The 19,436-nt window shown below is 38.0% G+C and overlaps 2 protein-coding genes across 5 annotated transcripts in view; one reads left to right on the top strand and one right to left on the bottom strand.

Moving 5' to 3' along the window:
• PIP4K2B (phosphatidylinositol-5-phosphate 4-kinase type 2 beta) overlaps positions 1-6,604 on the top strand; it is a 30,479-nt gene extending 23,875 nt beyond the window's left edge. For all 4 annotated transcript variants that reach the window (XM_058179776.1, XM_058179775.1, XM_058179778.1 and 1 more), the window contains 3 exons: positions 345-603; positions 2,270-2,373; positions 5,466-6,604. In XM_058179776.1, coding sequence (XP_058035759.1) covers positions 345-603; positions 2,270-2,373; positions 5,466-5,546 — 444 coding nt within the window. In that variant the 3' untranslated portion in view covers positions 5,547-6,604. The remainder of the gene's footprint in view (positions 1-344; positions 604-2,269; positions 2,374-5,465) is intronic.
• Positions 6,605-11,743: 5,139 nt separating this feature from the next.
• PSMB3 (proteasome 20S subunit beta 3) lies at positions 11,744-18,429 on the bottom strand. The gene is made up of 6 exons (XM_058179780.1): positions 18,283-18,429; positions 16,262-16,446; positions 14,178-14,285; positions 13,294-13,471; positions 12,678-12,772; positions 11,744-12,055 (listed from the first exon to the last, which is right to left on the bottom strand). The coding sequence occupies exons 1-6, from the start codon at positions 18,283-18,285 to the stop codon at positions 12,007-12,009; spliced, it is 618 nt and encodes a 205-aa protein (XP_058035763.1). The 5' UTR covers positions 18,286-18,429; the 3' UTR covers positions 11,744-12,006.
• Between the last annotated feature and the right edge of the window lie 1,007 nt (positions 18,430-19,436).

Here is a 19,436-nt window from a genome sequence, read left to right as displayed (position 1 = left end):
TGTTAACTGATTCGGTACTTGCAATCTGTCTGATATGTAACCTGCACGGGCATAATTAGTTAGTCTTCCCTTCCACCTCATCCCATTTTAAATTCTACATCAGTCTAGCCATTCTATGCATCTGATGAAGTAAGCTGCAAAGTCACAAAAATTATTAAAAATATTTTCCTTCTAAAACTCTGTAAACCCAAGAATTTCAAGCAATCATGTAAAAATGCCTTGAGATTTATGGGACTTAATACTTGGAGCTGGTGCCAAGTTAACGAAAGATCGCTTAACTCAAATCCCAGAGGTGATGAGAGACATTGAAAATGAGAAGGATTTTTTTTTCTGTTGGCTTCCAGTTTCTTGCACAACTGAAAATCATGGATTACAGTTTGCTGGTAGGAATTCATGATGTTGATCGAGCTGAGCAAGAAGAGATGGAAGTTGAAAACCGGGCAGAAGATGAAGAATGTGAGAATGATGGCATAGGTGGGAATCCAATTGGTTCCTATGGGACACCACCTGACAGTCCTGGTAACCTTCTCAACTTCCCACGTTTCTTTGGGCCTGGGGAGTTTGATCCATCCGTGGATGTCTATGCTATGAAAAGCCATGAAAGTAAGTATTGAGATCTGGATGCTGGTAGTGGGAATGGAAGACAAATGTAAAATTGTGAAAGCCAGAGTCTGATTGTAAGCATTTATTGATACATGGCGGTTATTTGAATCAACATTATTTTCTCCACTTTTTGGAAATTTTAATACTGTTTGACTCCCTGAACTACAACAGTGCATGCAATAAAGTTGCATTAATTACAAACATGACTTCCAGTTTAATTTTCCTCATAGTGTGCAGCCACAGTAAAGGGTAAAGGTAAAGGTAAAGGTTCCCCTCGCACATACGTGTAGTCGTTGCCAACTAAGCCGAAGAGCCAGTGCTGTCAGAAGACGTCTCCGTGGTCATGTGGCCGGCATGACTCAACGCCAAAAGCGCACGGAACGCTGTTACCTTCCCACCAAAGGTGGTCCCTATTTTTTCTACTTGCATTTTTACGTGCTTTCAAAACTGCTAGGTTGGCAGAAGCTGGGACAAGTAATGGAAGCTCACCCCGTTACATGGCAGCACTAGGGAATCGAACCGCCGAGCTGCTGACCTTTTGATCAACAAGCTCAACGTCCTAGGCTAATAATAGTAAATATTAATAATATTAATATTAATAATAGTAAATAATAGTAGTAAATAATAATAGTAAAGTGTAGGAGTGTCTATTTGAGAGCCAGGGCATAGAGAAGATCATTTGGATGTCTTCTCTAATACATAAATGTCCGGAAGTTCTTCATGCCCTTTAGCAGCTTTGTCCAGTATTCACTATGCCTGTAGGTCAGTGGTGGGTGAACCTTTTACTCACCGAGTACCGAACAGATACGTGCTTTGCGTGCTTCGTGTGTGTGCGTGCCATCCGCACTAACATGGAGTTCCTCCCAATGCGCTGCGTGCGCAACCACACTATCTATGTATGGACACAGCTTTCATACGAGCTGTGCATGCGCTGTGTGTGCAACCATACCATTTGCACATGCGCACAGCTTTCACACACCATGCACTGCATGCACAATCGCACAATCTGTGCATGTACATGGTTTTCACATGTGCAATGTACACACGCAAACACCATATGCGCATGTGCAAAGCTTTCACACACCATGCGCTACATATGCAATCACACGATCTGTGCATGTGCATGGTTTTCATGTGTGCAATGCACATGTGCGAACACCATCTGCGCATGCTGCACACCAGTATTCTTGCACACATGCACAAATGCGCACACATGCGCAGGAGAGTTCTGAAGATCAGCTAGGCCCCCTGAATTGTGAGCATGTGCACCAGAGGCCCGAACAGCAGCTGGGGTGCATGCACAACTGCAGTGCTTCCAGAACTGTAATATCAAATGGGCATTAAATGACTGCTGTTATATTGAGGATTATCTATATTCCAAAGTTTTTAAAAAATACATACTCTCAAGTCTACCATAGTTGAAGAGAAAACTGCTCTGCATATAATAAAATCATCCACTTCTTCCCCTGCTTCCTCAATGTTTTCACTGTTTTATGTGTTGCCTGAAGCATCTGCTGAGTAAAAATCTACTTCTTGGATCATTTATTTAGCGTAAAAAAATTCTGGAGTGGTTTAGTTATTCTTGCAATTCAATAAGAATAGCAAACCCTAAAAATAGTTCTGCATCCTCCAATACTAATAAATTTCTCTATCTTGTTTTAACCAGGTGCCCCTAAGAAGGAAGTATATTTCATGGCAATTATAGATATCCTTACACCTTATGATACAAAGAAAAAAGCAGCGCATGCTGCCAAAACTGTGAAACATGGGGTAAGAAAAAACTATTTGTTTGCATCTATCTCATTATGCATAGCCAAGCAATAACACGTTTTATAATATATTTCAGAACACCTGAAGCCACAGCTGGCTGAGCAGTGATCCAAAATTGTGAAAGGGAGGCAAGGATGCAACCATTTCATGTATAAGTTGATGGGGCTAGGATTTCCATGGGTTTTTTATTTATTTTTTTCTTTCAGTGTATTATACTTGTTCGTTATACTACACTTTTTATGTGTATATCACTCAAAATGATAGCAATTTTTCAGGAATTCTGGTTGTAAAGGGCTTTGGAATTTGCAAAAAATTATGAAAAGCTGGAATAGAAATTTTGTTAAATAAAAGCCACATCCAGTCAGAGAACCATGGCTTGTCTATCTCTAAAACAGATACTAGGTTTCAGTAGTTCAAGTGTAATTGATTACCATTCTAATTATCATTTAAGTAAGATACCCTGTTTTCCCAAAAATAAGACTTTTCTCGAAAATAAGTCCTAGCATATTTTTTATGTGTGTGCCTAATATAAGCTTTACCCCAAAATAAGCCCTACTTAAGAGTCTGTGCAGCCAGCCATTCCATCTAGTTGCTCACGGTGCTGCATCCACAAGGTGAGGTGGGGTGGATCTGCCTCTTATGCCCCGCACTGGCTTACCTCAGCGCCCCTATAGCCAGGCCATCCACGCCCTGACACCTGTCTCACAGTGGCAGCACTGGCAACCATGTGCAGCAGGAGTCTACGTGGCCACCAGCCCACTTCTTGTGCTTGCTCGATGCTGCAATGGAAAAGGAGGCCAAGCGGTGTGCTTTTACCATGGCTGTGAGGTGAGGCAGATGTCAGGGTGTGACATAGGTGGCCTGGCTGTGAGGGCCCTGAGATAAGCTGGTATGGGGCGCATAGGGCAGCTCCACCCCTAATGCTTTGCGGTGGTGGCACTGGCACACTGAGTTTGGCCTGCTGCGTGGCAAGCAAGCAGAAGAAGTGAGCCTCCCGTACATGGGGCGGGGGGGAGAGACTCCCCCAAAATAAGCCCTAGTGCTAATTTTGGGGTCCAAAAGAAAATAACATCTGGTCTTATTTTCAGGGAAACACGGGTACATTATAGTCTTTCATATTCTAATCATTTTGGTGGTTGTTTTCTCACCATTCCGCAGCTTCCAAGTAAATATATCAGGACTATTTTAATATGACCACACCCAAAGATACATTTTGATATTATTTTTCTGTTGTTGTTCTGTCTTCTATTTCTGTCAATTACTGAGTCTTTTACCACCATTCACAAAATATTTCCTTTCAATGAATCTCTTGCCAGTGTACATGGTTTACTTCTTAAATAACTGTCCAGTTCAGAACTGTCCATCAGGGCCTCGTCATCCAAAACCATAGGTTACAAAATGCTAAATGAGGATCAGTATGAAATTAATGCAGAAGAATCTTTGGAACATTCAGAAGCTAGAGCTGAGGCTATTAAGATAATAATGTATCCTAATTTTCCAGTCCAATTTACCTTTTCAAATAGGCATGATCCAGTGCCTTTCTGCTCAGTTTTTCTTTTTTTTTCTTTTCATCTGCCTTAGCAATAATTTTAAGAGGACTCTTTGTTTCCTGATAATTTATTTCCAATAAAAATGCTAATCCCAGGTTTTTTCTGTTCTGTCCTCTAGCCCCTTCATTCTAATTGAACACTGTAACAATATACTTTTGCGCAGGTGATTAAGTCACTGTTGGGGAGGCAGTCCTACTCTTTCCATAATCCTAAAGTAGGTTGCATCATCTTTCAGGCAAGTGCCTTTGTTGTTCCGCTGCCTGCGCAAAAAGCATGAGAGAGAGGATGTAACCACAATTACATTGTGGTAACATGATAACCACATTTCTCTGGTGGCTATATAAGTGCCTGTTTGGATGTTCTGCCTCTCTGCTGCAGGTGATTATTTGGCACTCTCTAAACTGAGCAGAAACACAGGAAGAGAGCCTTGCCCCATGGAACATTCAAACAGCATTGGTGTTCTGTCCCCCACCTCAGTCCGGGAGGCACGAGAAATGGCTCAATTAGCCGGCAGTTGAGTCCACGGCAGCTATCAGCTCTGGCAGCAACCCAGCGAGCGTCTGCCAAGGTTTTTCTGTTATCTTTCTTGATGCCGGTGTGGGCCTCTGGTGGCTCAGCAGACTAAGTCTGTCTGTTATTAACACAGCTGCTTGCAATTACTGCAAGTTCAAGTCCCACCAGGCCCAAGGTTGACTCAGCCTTCCATCCTTTATAAGGTAGGTAAAATGAGGACCCAGATTGTTGGGGGCAATAAAAAGTTGACTTTGTATATAATATACAAATGGATGAAGACTATTGCTTAACACTGTGTAAGCCGCCCTGAGTCTTCGGAGAAGGGCGGGATATAAATTCAAATAAATAAATAATTTTTTTTAAAAAAAACAGGAAGTCAGGAATAAACAGCACTTCAGCTCAAGTTCTCTCTAGGCAGTTTGATTTGTTCGTCATGAAGCAGTATAGCAGCCCCTCCTGCTTTTATACCCTGTGGAGTGTGGCTCTGTGACTCAGCACTTTCTAGGCCTGCCTCACCCCTGCTTCTGTTGTTCCTGCCTCTCTTGTCTACAAAACCTGGGATCTAACCAGGACTGATTGTCCTCAGCTGGGTCTGGAGACAGAGGCCTTGTCACCTCTTCCACCTGGCCTGCCTCTGGCTCCTGGAGCTGAGCCAGGAAGGGAGAAGGGAGCCCTGACGGCCCTTCCCCCTCACTCTCTGAGTCACTCTCTGGCAGGGGGCCAGGTCCGGGGGTGGGGGCTGGAGCCACAACAACTGGGCCTGGAGAGCATTCTCTACTGCTAAAAGGCTAGGATAGTCAGACGATGTTTGAAATATCATCAGCTGAGCAATTTTTCTTCATAAATGTCCATGTAGATTGTAAGCCCTTTTCTCCTTCAGATTCTGAAGAGGATGAATTGGTACAGAGCCATTTGTTACTTCTCAGAGTTTTAAAAACATGGGGCAATCTCTTTAAAGAAATGACTGATGCTACTTTTAATGCTTGAATGAAATTGTATGTGCTTTAAGTTTTTTGTTTTGTTTTCCAGGCTGGAGCAGAAATTTCCACTGTCAATCCTGAACAATATTCAAAACGCTTCAATGAATTTATGTCCAATATCCTGACATAGTTGTCTTCCTGTTGTTGGCAGAAAAGGAGGGAGAAGAATAGTAGAGGGTGGGTGGTAGTTCTACAGGAATGCAGCCCAGTCTGCTGGATATGATATTCTGTGAGTGTGTAATGACAGTCTGACCTAGCAGAAAACTAACCTCTAGATGTGGGCCTCCAAACCTGGTGGAAAATGAGACTATTACTTTCTTCTATTTTGGTTGCTACAATAAATATCCAAACATAAACTTGAGGAATAAAGTAGTGTTAAGATTTGCACTTTTCTTTGAAAAGCATCAGTCTCCAAATGATCAGATGTTAATGTGAACACATAACAGAAGATATAAATGATGGTTTCCTTCAATTGAACTATGACTGTTCACTCAGAACAAATTCTCTTTGTTGCTTTCTCTAAGGATTGGACAAGAGATGACCTGTCATTTCAAGGACTAGAACTGTTATAATGATTAAGGAAAGCCATTTAGTTGAACAAAGACTTTTTACTTCTGGTCTTTTGATATCCCACTTTCTTTTTGCATTGTTATTTCAAAAAAAGATGAGAATATGAGGGAATTAGATGGCTGCTTAAAATTTTATGCAATCAAGGGAGAAAAAAAGTTTCAGAAGAATCCACATTTCTAATGAAATATGATACAATTTCTTGGTGGTGATCATGAAGAAGGGAGATAACCTTATGCAGATACATTTGTACTGAGTTGGATTACAACCTGGATTAAGTTATCTCTAATATAATGATCTACATAGCTAAATTATTCATGGTTCAAACTTTTATACCTTGATCTGGTTGTAAATGCTGTAAAATGATATTTTCCTGTTTAAAAAAAGATACCACTTCTTTGTATCATCTTATGCTGTGAACCATTGTGTTAGAAATATTAGCTTTTGATCATTCCATTGGGGAAGAATCTAGTCTGAGAATATGGGAAAAATATAATAAATTGCTGAAGGTGACTGCTCTTAACCACTAGGACAAATTGTCCTGCTAATCCAGATTTTTGGAATAAGTTGCACTAGCTCAGTTTTCTTAAAAGTTCTTGCTTCATTTGAATTACAACTTTTTCTTGTAATCTACAGACTAATGTTGGATTTCACAACCGTACTTGTCAAAACTGAAGATTTTGAATTCATTGATTCCATTTTTTCAGTATTCTTCTTGTGAGGATGGGTTCTTTATAGGTGTTTGTTTTTTTACAGAGGGATTTGGCAAATTATGAACCATCAACTTGCAATCAAGACACTTTGCTTATTCTTTCTGAATCTGTTTCTTACACATGCTTTTTTTTGTATGTGATTGTTGGGGTGTTAATGTCCTGTGCCTTCTGCTTTGTGGATTCTATCTTTTCTGGGAGTAAGGTAAATATTTGTTTTCTTTCTTCGTTGTCCTCAAGTATGCGTATTCTTTCAGATGGGATTTTTCATATTTATGAACAAAAAAAAAATATGGAAAAGCATAACGCATTCCATGATTCCAAAGTCATATAATAGTTTACAAGGCTTAAAAATCATGGAATATGCTGTACATACCATAAGATTTTCTTAAGGCATAAATTAAATTATAAATTAGAGATTTGAAAGTTCTTTTTTTTTTCACCTAGATTTCAAAGCAGATTTCTTTTGTTAGAAACCAGTGTTTAGCTTTCCCAATTTTATGACTATATCATAAAATTAATGTAAATTTAGGAACTTATTTCAAAAGGCAGGCACGGATATGGGTGTTAATAGGTTGTAAACGCAAAGGAAATGGTGCACTTAGAAGTTCAATGTAAAATAGAAAATTGGTCTACCCTGTCTTGACATGAAATTTCATTTTCAACTCTTTTTGTTTATATTTTGATTAAAATTGGTAAGCATTAGCCTAAAATGCTGTTTTTTACATTTTTTACAAATATTTGCCTACCTTAATCTATTTAGGAATTAGTCAGTGCACAGTTTTAAAAAACCGAGAAAAGATGTGTTGCCTGGTTGATTCATTTATAGAAGACCCTTGAAACAACCAATAATGGGCACTCAGGCAGAGAGAACAAACTCTCCATCTTTGCCTCCTCTTACTTTCTCTTCTCAGTCTTCCCTGGCCTTTGTCTCTCGTCTGTATCTGTACTCTCTCCATTCCTCAATCCACTTCCATCAGAAGTTTTTCTCTTTAACACCTTTAACATCCTGTTCTTTTGTCTTCAGCTGCCTTCATTCCCTGACAAAAGCCACCCAACCCATCTAAATTGCTACTGGTTCTATTCTGGTTCATTGTTTAAAGTCCTCTTTGATGTGCATACTTTGTGCTTAGATGTTGAATTTGAGTTTTATTCAGATATCTCTCAAAATGATTGGGAATATATCCCTAAACTCACCTTTAACTCCCCATTTGATTTTGTTTTCTGTCATACATGCCATTGAATTGTTAGTAATAGTAGTCCTTATGACTTATTTACTTACTACTTTAGTAGTCCTTACTACTAAAATTTTGCCCACATATCCTCTTTGCCATCTCCTATTCCCATATTTGTGCCTTTTGTTATGCTGCCCTCTATCAGGAACTTTTAAGACTTTCATCTGAATTCATCTTAAAGTCCTATATCAGCAAAAGTATAACTGGCTTTTGCCTCTAGTCCCATTTTATTCTTTATTCTATTAACTTAATAGTCAGTCGCTGAGCTCTGCTCTGGGGTGGTGCTCAGATGCACATGACACTTGGTTCTACTAACCATTGTGGAATTTTTCCCTCAAGTGTTTGCTTAATAGAAAAATAGTTTAATGATTTGAAATCTTCAAAAGATACAGAAAAAGCCTGGTGGGGAGATCAAGAGGGATGTGATCAGTCTTTTTACTTCAGGTTTCCCCAAACCAAATAACATTGAGATGCTCTAGTTTACAACTCCACTAAACATGGGATTTGTAGACATTATACGTTTGAAAGATGTCTTTTGGGGAAACTCTTGTTATACCCACATAGGAAGATTTTAAATTTATTCACTGGGAATTTCTACAACTTTTAACATTCCTGTTTCTTGCCATTCACACCCAAAATTTTAATCAGAATATGAAATCACATGGAAATATTGTTTCCACAACACAGTATTAGAATTTCCCCCTTCTTATGAATATTAAATTAATCTGGCAATATGAGAATGATATACACAATAAATTCTGATCAAAGCATTGCCTGTAACGCTACAAGAGATGTGGGAGAAAAGGCACTCATACCATCTCTTCAGAGTGATTAAACCTAGACCCGATCAGTCTTTTGCTCGTCCTTCCTTGTTGCTATTTTCTATATCAGTGATTTCTCCCTGCCTGGTATCTTTAAATACATCATTCTAAAAATAGCTCATGCATGTTTTCCCTGTAACTGTAAGGATAGCACTGGCAATGCAATTTTATTTCCAATTCAGTATGTCCAAGAGACCTTTTAGAACTCATTCGCTTTTCTGCCCCAAGTTTCATTCCTATAAAGGGCATATATATTGGCATAATTTATCCATCAGTTTAGTCTGAAAATTATCCCCATCCTTTTTGTTGTTGTTGTTGCAGAAGAGCCCATGTTGGATCAGCAGCAGATGAATGCTAAACTATTTGGAGATTTAGCAGTAATGTATAGCCATTGGTGCATAGAACTACAATCTTCTAGGTCAAGTACTTTGGAAATCAAACAGATTTCTTGTTCACCAATTCATGCAAGGGAATGTCAATAGCCACTCTTTTTCTTTCTGGTGTACATCTTGTTACAGTTGCAATGACCCCAAGGTATAGCTAACACATTACAGAAAGGAAGTACTTTTTCAGTACAGCTATGATTTAGCTTTTTAAAAATATATATTTGGAGCAGATTTTGACTTAAGAAAGTTAGTGACCTATCTGGAGGATTTGGGGGCATATGTGTTAGTCTTGTTCCCATGTAGACTTACACATGTACATTCTCAGTTAGATCATTCTAGCCAAAGAACGTCTGTTGCTGATGGTAGTCTTAGCTTCTTCATCTCCTGTTTTGTGGAATGTACTTCCCCAACCCAGGATCCTACAGATATATTGTAGGAAAGTTCCCAGCATTGTTTGTTAACATCCCTATTCTAGAATGAGATGGAACTCGTATTCTAAAAGAAGTTTTTGTTCATCTAAAAATATTATGGTATCTTCAGGGGGAATATATACTAATAGTTTCAGCTTTGGCTATCATGTTTGAGGAAGAAAATTTCATTTTTGTTCAGTATATAGTAACTTCCACTGCAATCATTGATGTATCCCCACAGTCTATATTGTTAGGTGGTTACATCCAGGCAGTTAAGCTGGAATTTCCTGCACTGGAAAAAATGTTGAATGTGGGATTTTTAAGGGCTAAACTGCAGTAGATGGTGACAATCATCTTTAATCATGTCTGTTACGTTCATGTGTAGAGGAAGGGCTTGGGGAGGGTATCATTGGAAAGCACTTGGGTGAAAATGGAATCTTATAAACACATAAATATTGATGGCTAGCTATAAGCCACATGGTCAAATAAAGTTTGCACTTCTTCATTATCTAAGTCTTTGAGAATCTGGTATGAGTGTGTACAATGCCATCCCAGGCAATCTTTCAAAATTGTATTAATTGTGAAACCATATACTATTTTAAAAGATAAAGGAAACAAGACATTTGTGTTCCAGCCATTATCAATCTCTTCCTAATTGTATGCTTGAATACCATATGAATATATTCAACATATTAATATATATAATCATATGGCATTTAAATATATTATAAAAGCTGGTGCATAATGGCAAGCAGGCAATTACAAATTTGAATCTCCAACTAATAAAAACTATTTTAAGTTTTTCATACCTTTTTTAAAATAAAAATTTTAAAGTCAATGTGCTTATAAAGTATGAGACACTGTTTTGAAATGCATGTATGTTAACAAGGTGTGAAGTCTCTCAGGTGGGTTAAACAAAATAAAAATGAATTTTTTTTGTGTAAAACTGCTCTCAGGGTTTTATTTTTCTCCCCAAAATAGTTATAAGAATGAAGAAGCTGCTTAGCTTAAAAGACTTGACTCAGTGGGTGCTAGTTGTGATTCTTGGATGCAATATCACACAATCATTTCAACCTTCTGCTAGTTTTTCCATCTACCTGCGAAGGTTATAAATGGTAATCTTGTGAGTAGAGAGGCAGTGACTATCATAATTGCAAGCTGGCTGTCAAATACCCAAATCACAATTATGAAACTATGGGGACACTACAATGGCCACAACTTTAAGGACAGTTAATAATCACTGAGATCCATAATTGAGAATTAGCTGCATATTCCCAGGTGAAACAAGAATATATCCACAAAATTGTGTTCAGTTTATTTGCAAATGGGCTTACCCTTGCATAAATAAGGTCCACTAATCCAGTTGTGTTCACTTACCCCATTAATAAGACTTCCCTCTAAATGCTGTCCTTCTGCTTTAATACAAGTTAAGAAAAAAGAACTTGCCCCAACATTTGAAAACTACAGCTATTTATTACTTTCAAAAGAATTTTTAACAAACTGAAATCAACAGCTTAGTCTAGAAAACAGTTCCACTGAAACGAGTAAAAATTTAAGGGTACCACCTACCTCTGCTTATTTTATAAGCATTTGGGGTTTTCAAAGCTATATCTTGTCTTGTGTTCTTGGAATATGAGATTTTCCATTTAACTAGGGAGTGGGTTTGGAAAGCTAAATCTGAGCTGTCTTATGGTAGGTCCAAGAGATATACAAAATGCCTTTAAAATGAAGTTTTAAACATATATTGAAATGTGAAAGCAAGTCAGGGTCCAAGCGTATCAAAAAAAAATTCAGTTATGAACTTTTGAAATTAAGGTGTTTTGTTGAGCTCAGTTCAACAAACATTACCTTGACCGTATCATCTTTTTTGGGTGTACATTAACTGTGCAGCTTGTAGATGTACAGTATTTGGTCCAAAATTGGGATGCACCACTACCCATGAGCAGCTCCTTGACGACTACCTTGTCACTACTATCTGAATTCAAATGGTATTTTCCTCAGCAGTCTCCAGCTGGCATGAAAGAGATGACCAAGTCAGATCTGAAGCACTTTCGCTCATTTTAGATCTGATCTCACACTGAATATCTCCATTCCAAACCTACTCAAAGTCCATGCAATAGGACACACTGAATTCAGCAGGACTTTTCTCAGGTTACATCAAGAGTAGTATTTACCATTAAAAAAATGAGATCTGCCAATTTTGGTGGATGCCATTTTTTTTAAATTTATAATTTATAGAACAATTAGGTATGACAGCCAGATTACATTATTACATCATTGTCTGAAAATTATCTTCAGAGCAACACTTTATCTTTGATTTTAAACAATTCAGCATCTACATAAAATATATACAGCTTCTATATAAAAATGAAGAAGTTGTGCTTTTAGAAAAAAAAGTTTATTCCATTAATGGTACAATTTCCTATCTTTAGACAATCAGTTTTCTTAGTAGGAATTCAACTTAATCCATGCGAGCTTTCAGTGTCCGGGTAGTTATTTTATCTTTCTCACTGGAGAAGAGAAAAAGGAGAGAATCTACTTACAACTAGTAATTTAATGACCGTTCAGATTTATAACAGCCTCAGAAAAAGTTCTTTATACCTGCAATGCATTTCCAGCAATTGTAAAATGTCAAGACACTCTCCTCTGCAGTCACATGACTGCATTTCAGGCATCATGACTGGCTGCAGCTTCCTGCCATCATATAACTATGATTTGTGATATTTTTCGCTGATTTTGCCAAAAACTAAAACTTAATGACTGCCATAAAAACAGTAGTAAAATCAGCCTGTCACGGGGATGCATCAACCTATGACCGTCATAACCAAAATTCCAGTCCCAATTACAATCAAGAATTACCTCTATTGTCTGACAATTAAATCTCAATTTTATCTACCAACAGGTAAAAAAGGTATCTATAACCATAATGGTTTTCCCAAAGGTTACCCATAATAACAGCACTACACCCAGAGGGAAGGACAAATTAATTGGGAAAATAATTTCACTGGCTTACTCTTGCTTGCTGCCAATTACAGCTATTGTCTTTCTAGGCAGCCATGAAAATTAACTAGAGAGATACTGTCCCACATAATTTTTTTAGAACTGATCTTTACCCACTCAGTTTCTACTTACATCACATGCACTATCACTCCCATACCAGACACAGCATCTCTGTCTACAGCATTGAGCATGGACTGTCCTATGGTTTCAAAGAGGTGATCAGGTTCCTGCATCAAAAAAAAGTTAACTTTAATTATAGAGTTATTTTTAAGCATCTGTTCAAACTTAAGTGAATGTATTGAGTATAAAAAGAATGTGGACCGAAACAATATAGCCATATTGTCTCTTTCAAAGTCCCTAAAGAACAAGTTTGATCAGGATGGAGAGGAAGAGGAATTACATATTAGATCTCTATTAAGGTATTTACAGAGAATGTATGAATTTTCTATGAAGTTTCTCAGATGAGTTTTCTCTGGGCCATATCAATATATTCATGCATTCAGCATGTAGGGGTAAAGCAGAATTCTAAGCAAAGCAGCATATGAACAAGCTATTTTAAACTGAAATATAATTTTTGTGCTGAGGAGAGGTTTATAAAATGAAAAATACTGGGAAGAACTTGTACATATGACCTAAAGCCTATTAACATCTACTTTTTGAAGTCCAGGGGCTGGCTTTTATTAAAAGTGTTCTATTAAAGTAGCTAACCCTGCTATATTTCTTATGACCAGCTCTGTATTTTTCTTACCATGTCTGGCTCCCAAAGAGACTCACACATGCCATACATTTGCTCTGTACAGGTCCCACTGACCACAAAATCATCTGTTATCATCGGACAACCAATCAAGTCTAAGGAGCAGATAAAGGGTTCATAAGTGACCGGGTTTAATCCAGCAATTACTGGTTCTGTATAATAAGGTCCAAACCTGAAAGCAAGAAAAGAAAATAATTACAATTAACTACATTTTAAAATTATAAATATCCTTGGCATGACTAGGAAAAGGTTTAAGGTATATCCACAATTTGTCTAGCTCCACTATTAAAAAGCTGGGGAAAAAATCCTTGTGTTGAAGATTATCTACTATCATCTCAAGCAGAGAAATATTGCTATTTAATTGCAACTCCCATCTTCTCTTCATCTTAGCCATGCAACTGAGAGGAACTATTGTTCAACTAAATCTGAAGGAGTAAAAACTGCCTGCTAATGTAGCAATAATCCTGATGCAAACTAATTATTCAGGAAGTAAACCCTGGGGTGGAAAACAGTAAAAGTATCATAAAATAATTAATTAATTTGTATGCTTCACACAGCCATGATTAAAACCAACGATTCTATTAGTGCTAGGTAAGAAATACACCATTTTTGATATTTATACCTTAATCTATATATGACAAGGGTCTAAACTTTGCAATAACGCAAATAACGTGAGGAGTAAAGCCTAGAATAAGTTCTGACACTTTTGTCTATATGAGCCTGGTCAATTTTAAAAATTAGTGCCCATCCAAATAAGTTGCTCCTGAAGGCTCCCTGATTCTCAGTTCAAAAATAATTGCCTTATCAAATCTATTACCGAAATTTATTTTTTAACAACACTAGCTATATCCAGATATCATGAATGCTTGACTCTTTACCGTCTTTCATATAGGAGATTAGACACCATGCTCATTAGGGTTTGCGGCTTAATTTGCCTCCCTTCCTTCAGTTCATAGAGATTTAGTCGAAATTTGAGCCTTTGAGCACTGTAAGAAGAAAAACAAAAGTGTTTCAAATCCATTTTAAGGCAAAATGATCATTCTCTTCTATTTACCATCCAATCCAAGTGGCAAGGAAGTATAGTTTAAAACCTACTAGTTGTGCCTGTAAGTAATTATAAAATAGAGATGCGATGAATATGAATTGCTTCAAATTTGTTATTTCCCACTAATGTGATTAACACATAAACACATTATTACATGCCTAACGTCCTTTACTACGATCAAGGCAAAAAATAATAATCCAATAGTAAACCACAGTTTATAATTCTGGAGTATCAGGGGAATCTGACCTTTCTGTTTTGTTAAACAATCAACATGGTGTACCTCACTTTTCATTGTAGAATTTGAAATTCATGTAAGCAATCTAGAGATGACTTTTTGGAAGCTTTTAAAATAATAATAATTACCATTTAAATTGTTCTAAAGACAAGCAATCATTGTTTAATTCTGAAAAGGACATTGAAATTTAGAATATTAAACCCACAATTCTGAATAATTTACATTCTATTTCAAGCCACATGCAGAAATGATCTGGGTGAGCACTATCCAGATGTGTTCATTTAAAGTATGTCCCCGAATATACAGAGACTGCAAATTTGAGTATCAGAGAAGTAAGCTTATAGCTTCACATAAATATTTATCCCTAGCTACTGCTCAGGAAGATAAATCTATCTCAGCATCTACTTCTGTCCTACTATCGCAGCACCATTGAGAATGTCCTGACATACAGCATTCTTGCATGGTATAGGAGTAGCTCTGCAGCGGACAAAAAAGCTCTACAGAGAATCATTAAAAGTGCCCAGAATATCATGGGACTACAGCTACCAGCCCTAGATGACATTCACATCTTGCTGTTTGAGGAAGTTGCACAACATTCTCAGAGACTCTTCCCATCCTGCTTACAATCTTTTTGGACTGTTGCCTTCTGGCAAAAGATACAGAACAATCAGAACTCAGACCACATGTTTTCTGAATAGTTTTTATCCCAGAGCTATAATTGCACTCAACAATGAACTAAAGGGCCACCATCAGTGAGCTGTTGGACAGCATTACTTGGTCTGTTGTGTGGATGTTTCGGTGGTTCAGGGATGGGGAATTTGTGGTGGGTGGGTGGGTGGGTGCTTGGGTGGGGGTGTGTTTGGGGATTGTTATGTATGTTGGGCCTTGTCTTTGGGCGTTATGTGAATTTCGTTGTATGGGTATACTGTGTATATATGTAGAATGACAATAAAGTTATACTATTGATGTTCTTCATTTTAGCTACTTACGGGTAGAATTGTACAACCCCAGCTAGGACTAAGCATATTAAACAAGTCATAACATGACTGGGGCCAATTTTACGATCATTTTACTGTGGTCCAATTTCCCCAATTGACTTTGTTTGTTGGAAGCTGGTGGGAAGGTTGCAAAACATGATCACATGATTACAAGATGCTGCAACTGTTGTATTTGTGACTTAGTTGCCAAGCCCCTGAACTGCAATCATATGACTGCGAAGTGCTTATAACTTTGACAGCAGATGGTAAGTCATTTTTTTCAAGAACGTTGCAACTGTGAACTATTGTTAAAAAAGCAGTCATGCTGATAGCTATCTGTACCTTAGGTGAAGAAAGTAATTATATTGTTGATACTTTAAAACATTGCATTGGAAGTTAACTTGTTTCTGTAAACTCTTGATATTTAGAAGCTGTCTACCAAGAGCTATTTTAGCCACTCTTGATTGATCCCAGAGATTCAAAAATCACCATCTAATTTATCTCACTGTCTACCACTATAGATGTGAATAACTGGATTTAGCTTCAACTTTTCAGTAACTTGGCCAATCATGACGTATTCATTTCCCAATGTTCGAATAAGAATAAAAATAAATAAGAATAAACTAAGAAACTAGTTGCCAGTTAGTTATAGCTGTTATGAACATCCTAGTTTTCTTGCTTATATCTACTTAATGCAATACTTACACTGTCTGCACATCTGTGGCAAGACCAGCCAAACCAATGAATAATCTGTCTCCCATTGGAAAAATTTTTTGGAAGTCCGTGGCCACCATCTGAGCTTGAATACCAAATCTGCGATCAGCTGCAATAGCCACACAGTTTTTCCCTTTCATGGCCATAACAGCCCCTCCATTATAGGACATAATAGACTAAAAAAGAAAAAAAGTTTAATTGAAAAAGCATGTCAAATGCAGCACTTTTTTTACTAGAAGCTATTAAGTTGCACACATCAAGGTTTATCCTTATGAATATGAAGAACATTAGAATAAGCATATTTGAGCCACAGTGCAAAATATTCCAAAATTTAACTCCCATACTGGACAGAGATAGAATGGGCTAAAATGTTCTATTTTGGTTCAGAAAGACTATGAGTTTTTCCCCACTTCATTGTAATCACAGTACAAACAAGCTCTAGTAAGCACTTTTTTTTGCTTCAGTATTCCCATGATGTTGCCTTCATCCAATTCCTAATCCATGCTTCAGACAGCATTAAGTTGTCCTTAGCTTTCCCATTTTAAAAATCTTTTCACCCCTAGTTAGCCAATTATGAATATAGTTCTACAAATCCCAATACAGTTGGTGGTACTGTAAAATCATCTCATAAAAGTGGGATCAGCCTGGTGTCTATTGGCCAGTAAAGGCTCATGTGGACCACACCTCTCACTTCCAGTCCTTGGCTGTCCTCCTCCAGAAACAGGGAAGGACAGGGAGACTTCGCTCTGCTGCTTCAACCCCCACCCTATCAGTAAACTGTTACTTGGGCTATCAGCAATTTGGGATAATCTGGATGTCTAAACCAGGGATGAATTTGGAAACCTGGTGAATAAAAAGTTTCTCTCCCTACACTTGGCACTTCTCCTAGCTCGTGCAGCCAATACCCAGGCTGGGAAAGATAGCAGGTGAAGCCAGGGCAAGTTCTAATAAATGGGCTAATATGGTGTAGCCATTTGTCAAAACCTTATAAATTATCTGACAGAGTCCAACAGGATTAAGTTGCTACATAACTTTGAAAAATAAGTAGACAAAACTCCAGTAGGACAGGGATCGGCAAATGCCATTGGTGGATATTAGGAAAGTGAGGAGATTCAAGATCTCCTTGCAGAGCAAATGAGAGCATTATCCTCTGGCTGCAGGGCAGAACAGAAGCAATTTGGATTGGCAATGGAGACAACAGCATCTATGCTGGCTCAGAGGTGGAAGGAAAGCATTCCGTAAGGCTGAGCTATATATTCAAGCAGCCCTTAATTTAAATCTCTCTGATATAAATTAGCTATGGTGAACCACTATTATCCAAACCACTATTATCAAGTCCAGAATACTTTTGATAACAATTATATTTTCCAAGCAGAGTTCTCAACAAAATGGTTAATATTAATCCCAGGGGGACTATCCATTATATAGTTATTATTTGTAATACTATTAAACCTAGTATTTATTAAATTATTTTCATATAATAGATGTTTGGGGTGCGTGTGTGTGTGGAACAATTTGAAACTTCATAAAGGGGTCAATGTGCTGATGAGTTTGAGGGACCCCTGCTTTAAAGCATGGCGAAAAAAGTCTGGCTCTGGCTCCAACTCTAACGCAGATGTAAAAAAGAAGAAGAAGAAGAAGAAAGGCCAAGTCCCAGGCGCGCAATGATCACGCAAGGCTATGCATGCTTTCACTATCGCCTCCATAGAAATTCTGGAAAGAAAGCAAAAGCCTCCTTCCCCCCCACCCTTCCCCTATCCTAATTTGCAATCTGCTTCTACAACAGACATCGCTGAGGAGTCCATCAGCAACAGTTGGAGCCACAGACCCGACGATCTTCTTCTTCCCTTAAGCACACCGCCTCTGATTCCCGAGAAAAACCTCCCACCGCCATCAAGGAGAGTGGCCAGTGATCCTTCCCCGGATTTAAGCTATTTCTCCTTCTCCTTTTTACCTCCATCTCGCGCGCCCCCCCCTCAATCCGCCCCCTCTTTCCACCATCAAAGACTCACCATGATGAAAACCTCAGGGTGGGGAGAGGGAAAAAGCCCTTCCTCGCTCACAAGTCCGCCGCAAGACGAGCTTCCTTCCGCAGCTATTGCTAAGCCCCGCCTCTACCAGGACGTAGTACTTCAACATAAGCTCCTGCGATTGGACAGGCTGCCCTTGCCAATCTAGGACCGGACATGGGCTCTCGGTACAGGAAATGAAGAGTCATGGCTGTTTGCCATAGAGATAAAATGAAGAGTAGTTCGTTGCAAGTCTATGAACGCGGGATTTGTAGCTCGAATTTTAAACGGCATTTTTAGATCATCCTTACTTTTCCAATGAAAGTCTCATTTTTTGATTGTTTGGAAATAAGGAAATTATCAATTTGTTCAAAGTATTATTCTCTATATTTAATCCCTAAAAGGATCTAACGGTAAAGAATGCAATGATGAAGCAGTTAAAACAAACCTCTTTAACACATTTTTTGGCTCGGTCTTTGTTAATAGAATAGAATAGAATAAAATAGAATTTTTATTGGCCAAGTGTGATTGGACACACAAGGAATTTGTCTTGGTGCACATGCTCTCGGTGTACATAAAAGAAAATATACGTTCATCAAGGTACAACATTTACAACACAATTGATGGTCAATATATCAATATAAATCATATCAATATATAAATATAAATATAATCAATATAAATCATAAGGATTGTATTAACAGTAATGGCTCATGCCCAACATTCCCTAGTCATACCAATAATGACTACAACGATCTAACACAAATAGATTTCACAGAAGATAATGTTGAAAAGGCACTACATAGACTGAAACCATCTCTATCTATCGGACCTGATGCACTATGTGCATACTTCTTAAAAAAGCTTTCCACTGTTATAGCAAAACCCCTAAGCATAATCTTTGAAAAATCTTTCAGGACCAGCTCCCTTCCCAATCTATGGTCACTAGCCAAGGTCATCCCTATCTTCAAAAATGGAGACCCCAGCCTAGTTGAAAATTACAGACCAATCTCTTTATGCTCCATCACCTGCAAAGTAATGGAATCAATCATCAACCAATCCATCACCCTCCACCTAAAAACAACCTACTCTCTAATAAACAATTTGGTTTCAGAAGAAAATTATCCTGTAATCTACAACTTCTACACTGCAAAAAC

This window comes from Ahaetulla prasina, chromosome 4 (assembly GCF_028640845.1).
Source record: "Ahaetulla prasina isolate Xishuangbanna chromosome 4, ASM2864084v1, whole genome shotgun sequence".
In the NCBI taxonomy this organism is placed as follows: domain Eukaryota; kingdom Metazoa; phylum Chordata; class Lepidosauria; order Squamata; family Colubridae; genus Ahaetulla; species Ahaetulla prasina.
This window is presented reverse-complemented; position numbering and strand designations above follow the sequence as displayed.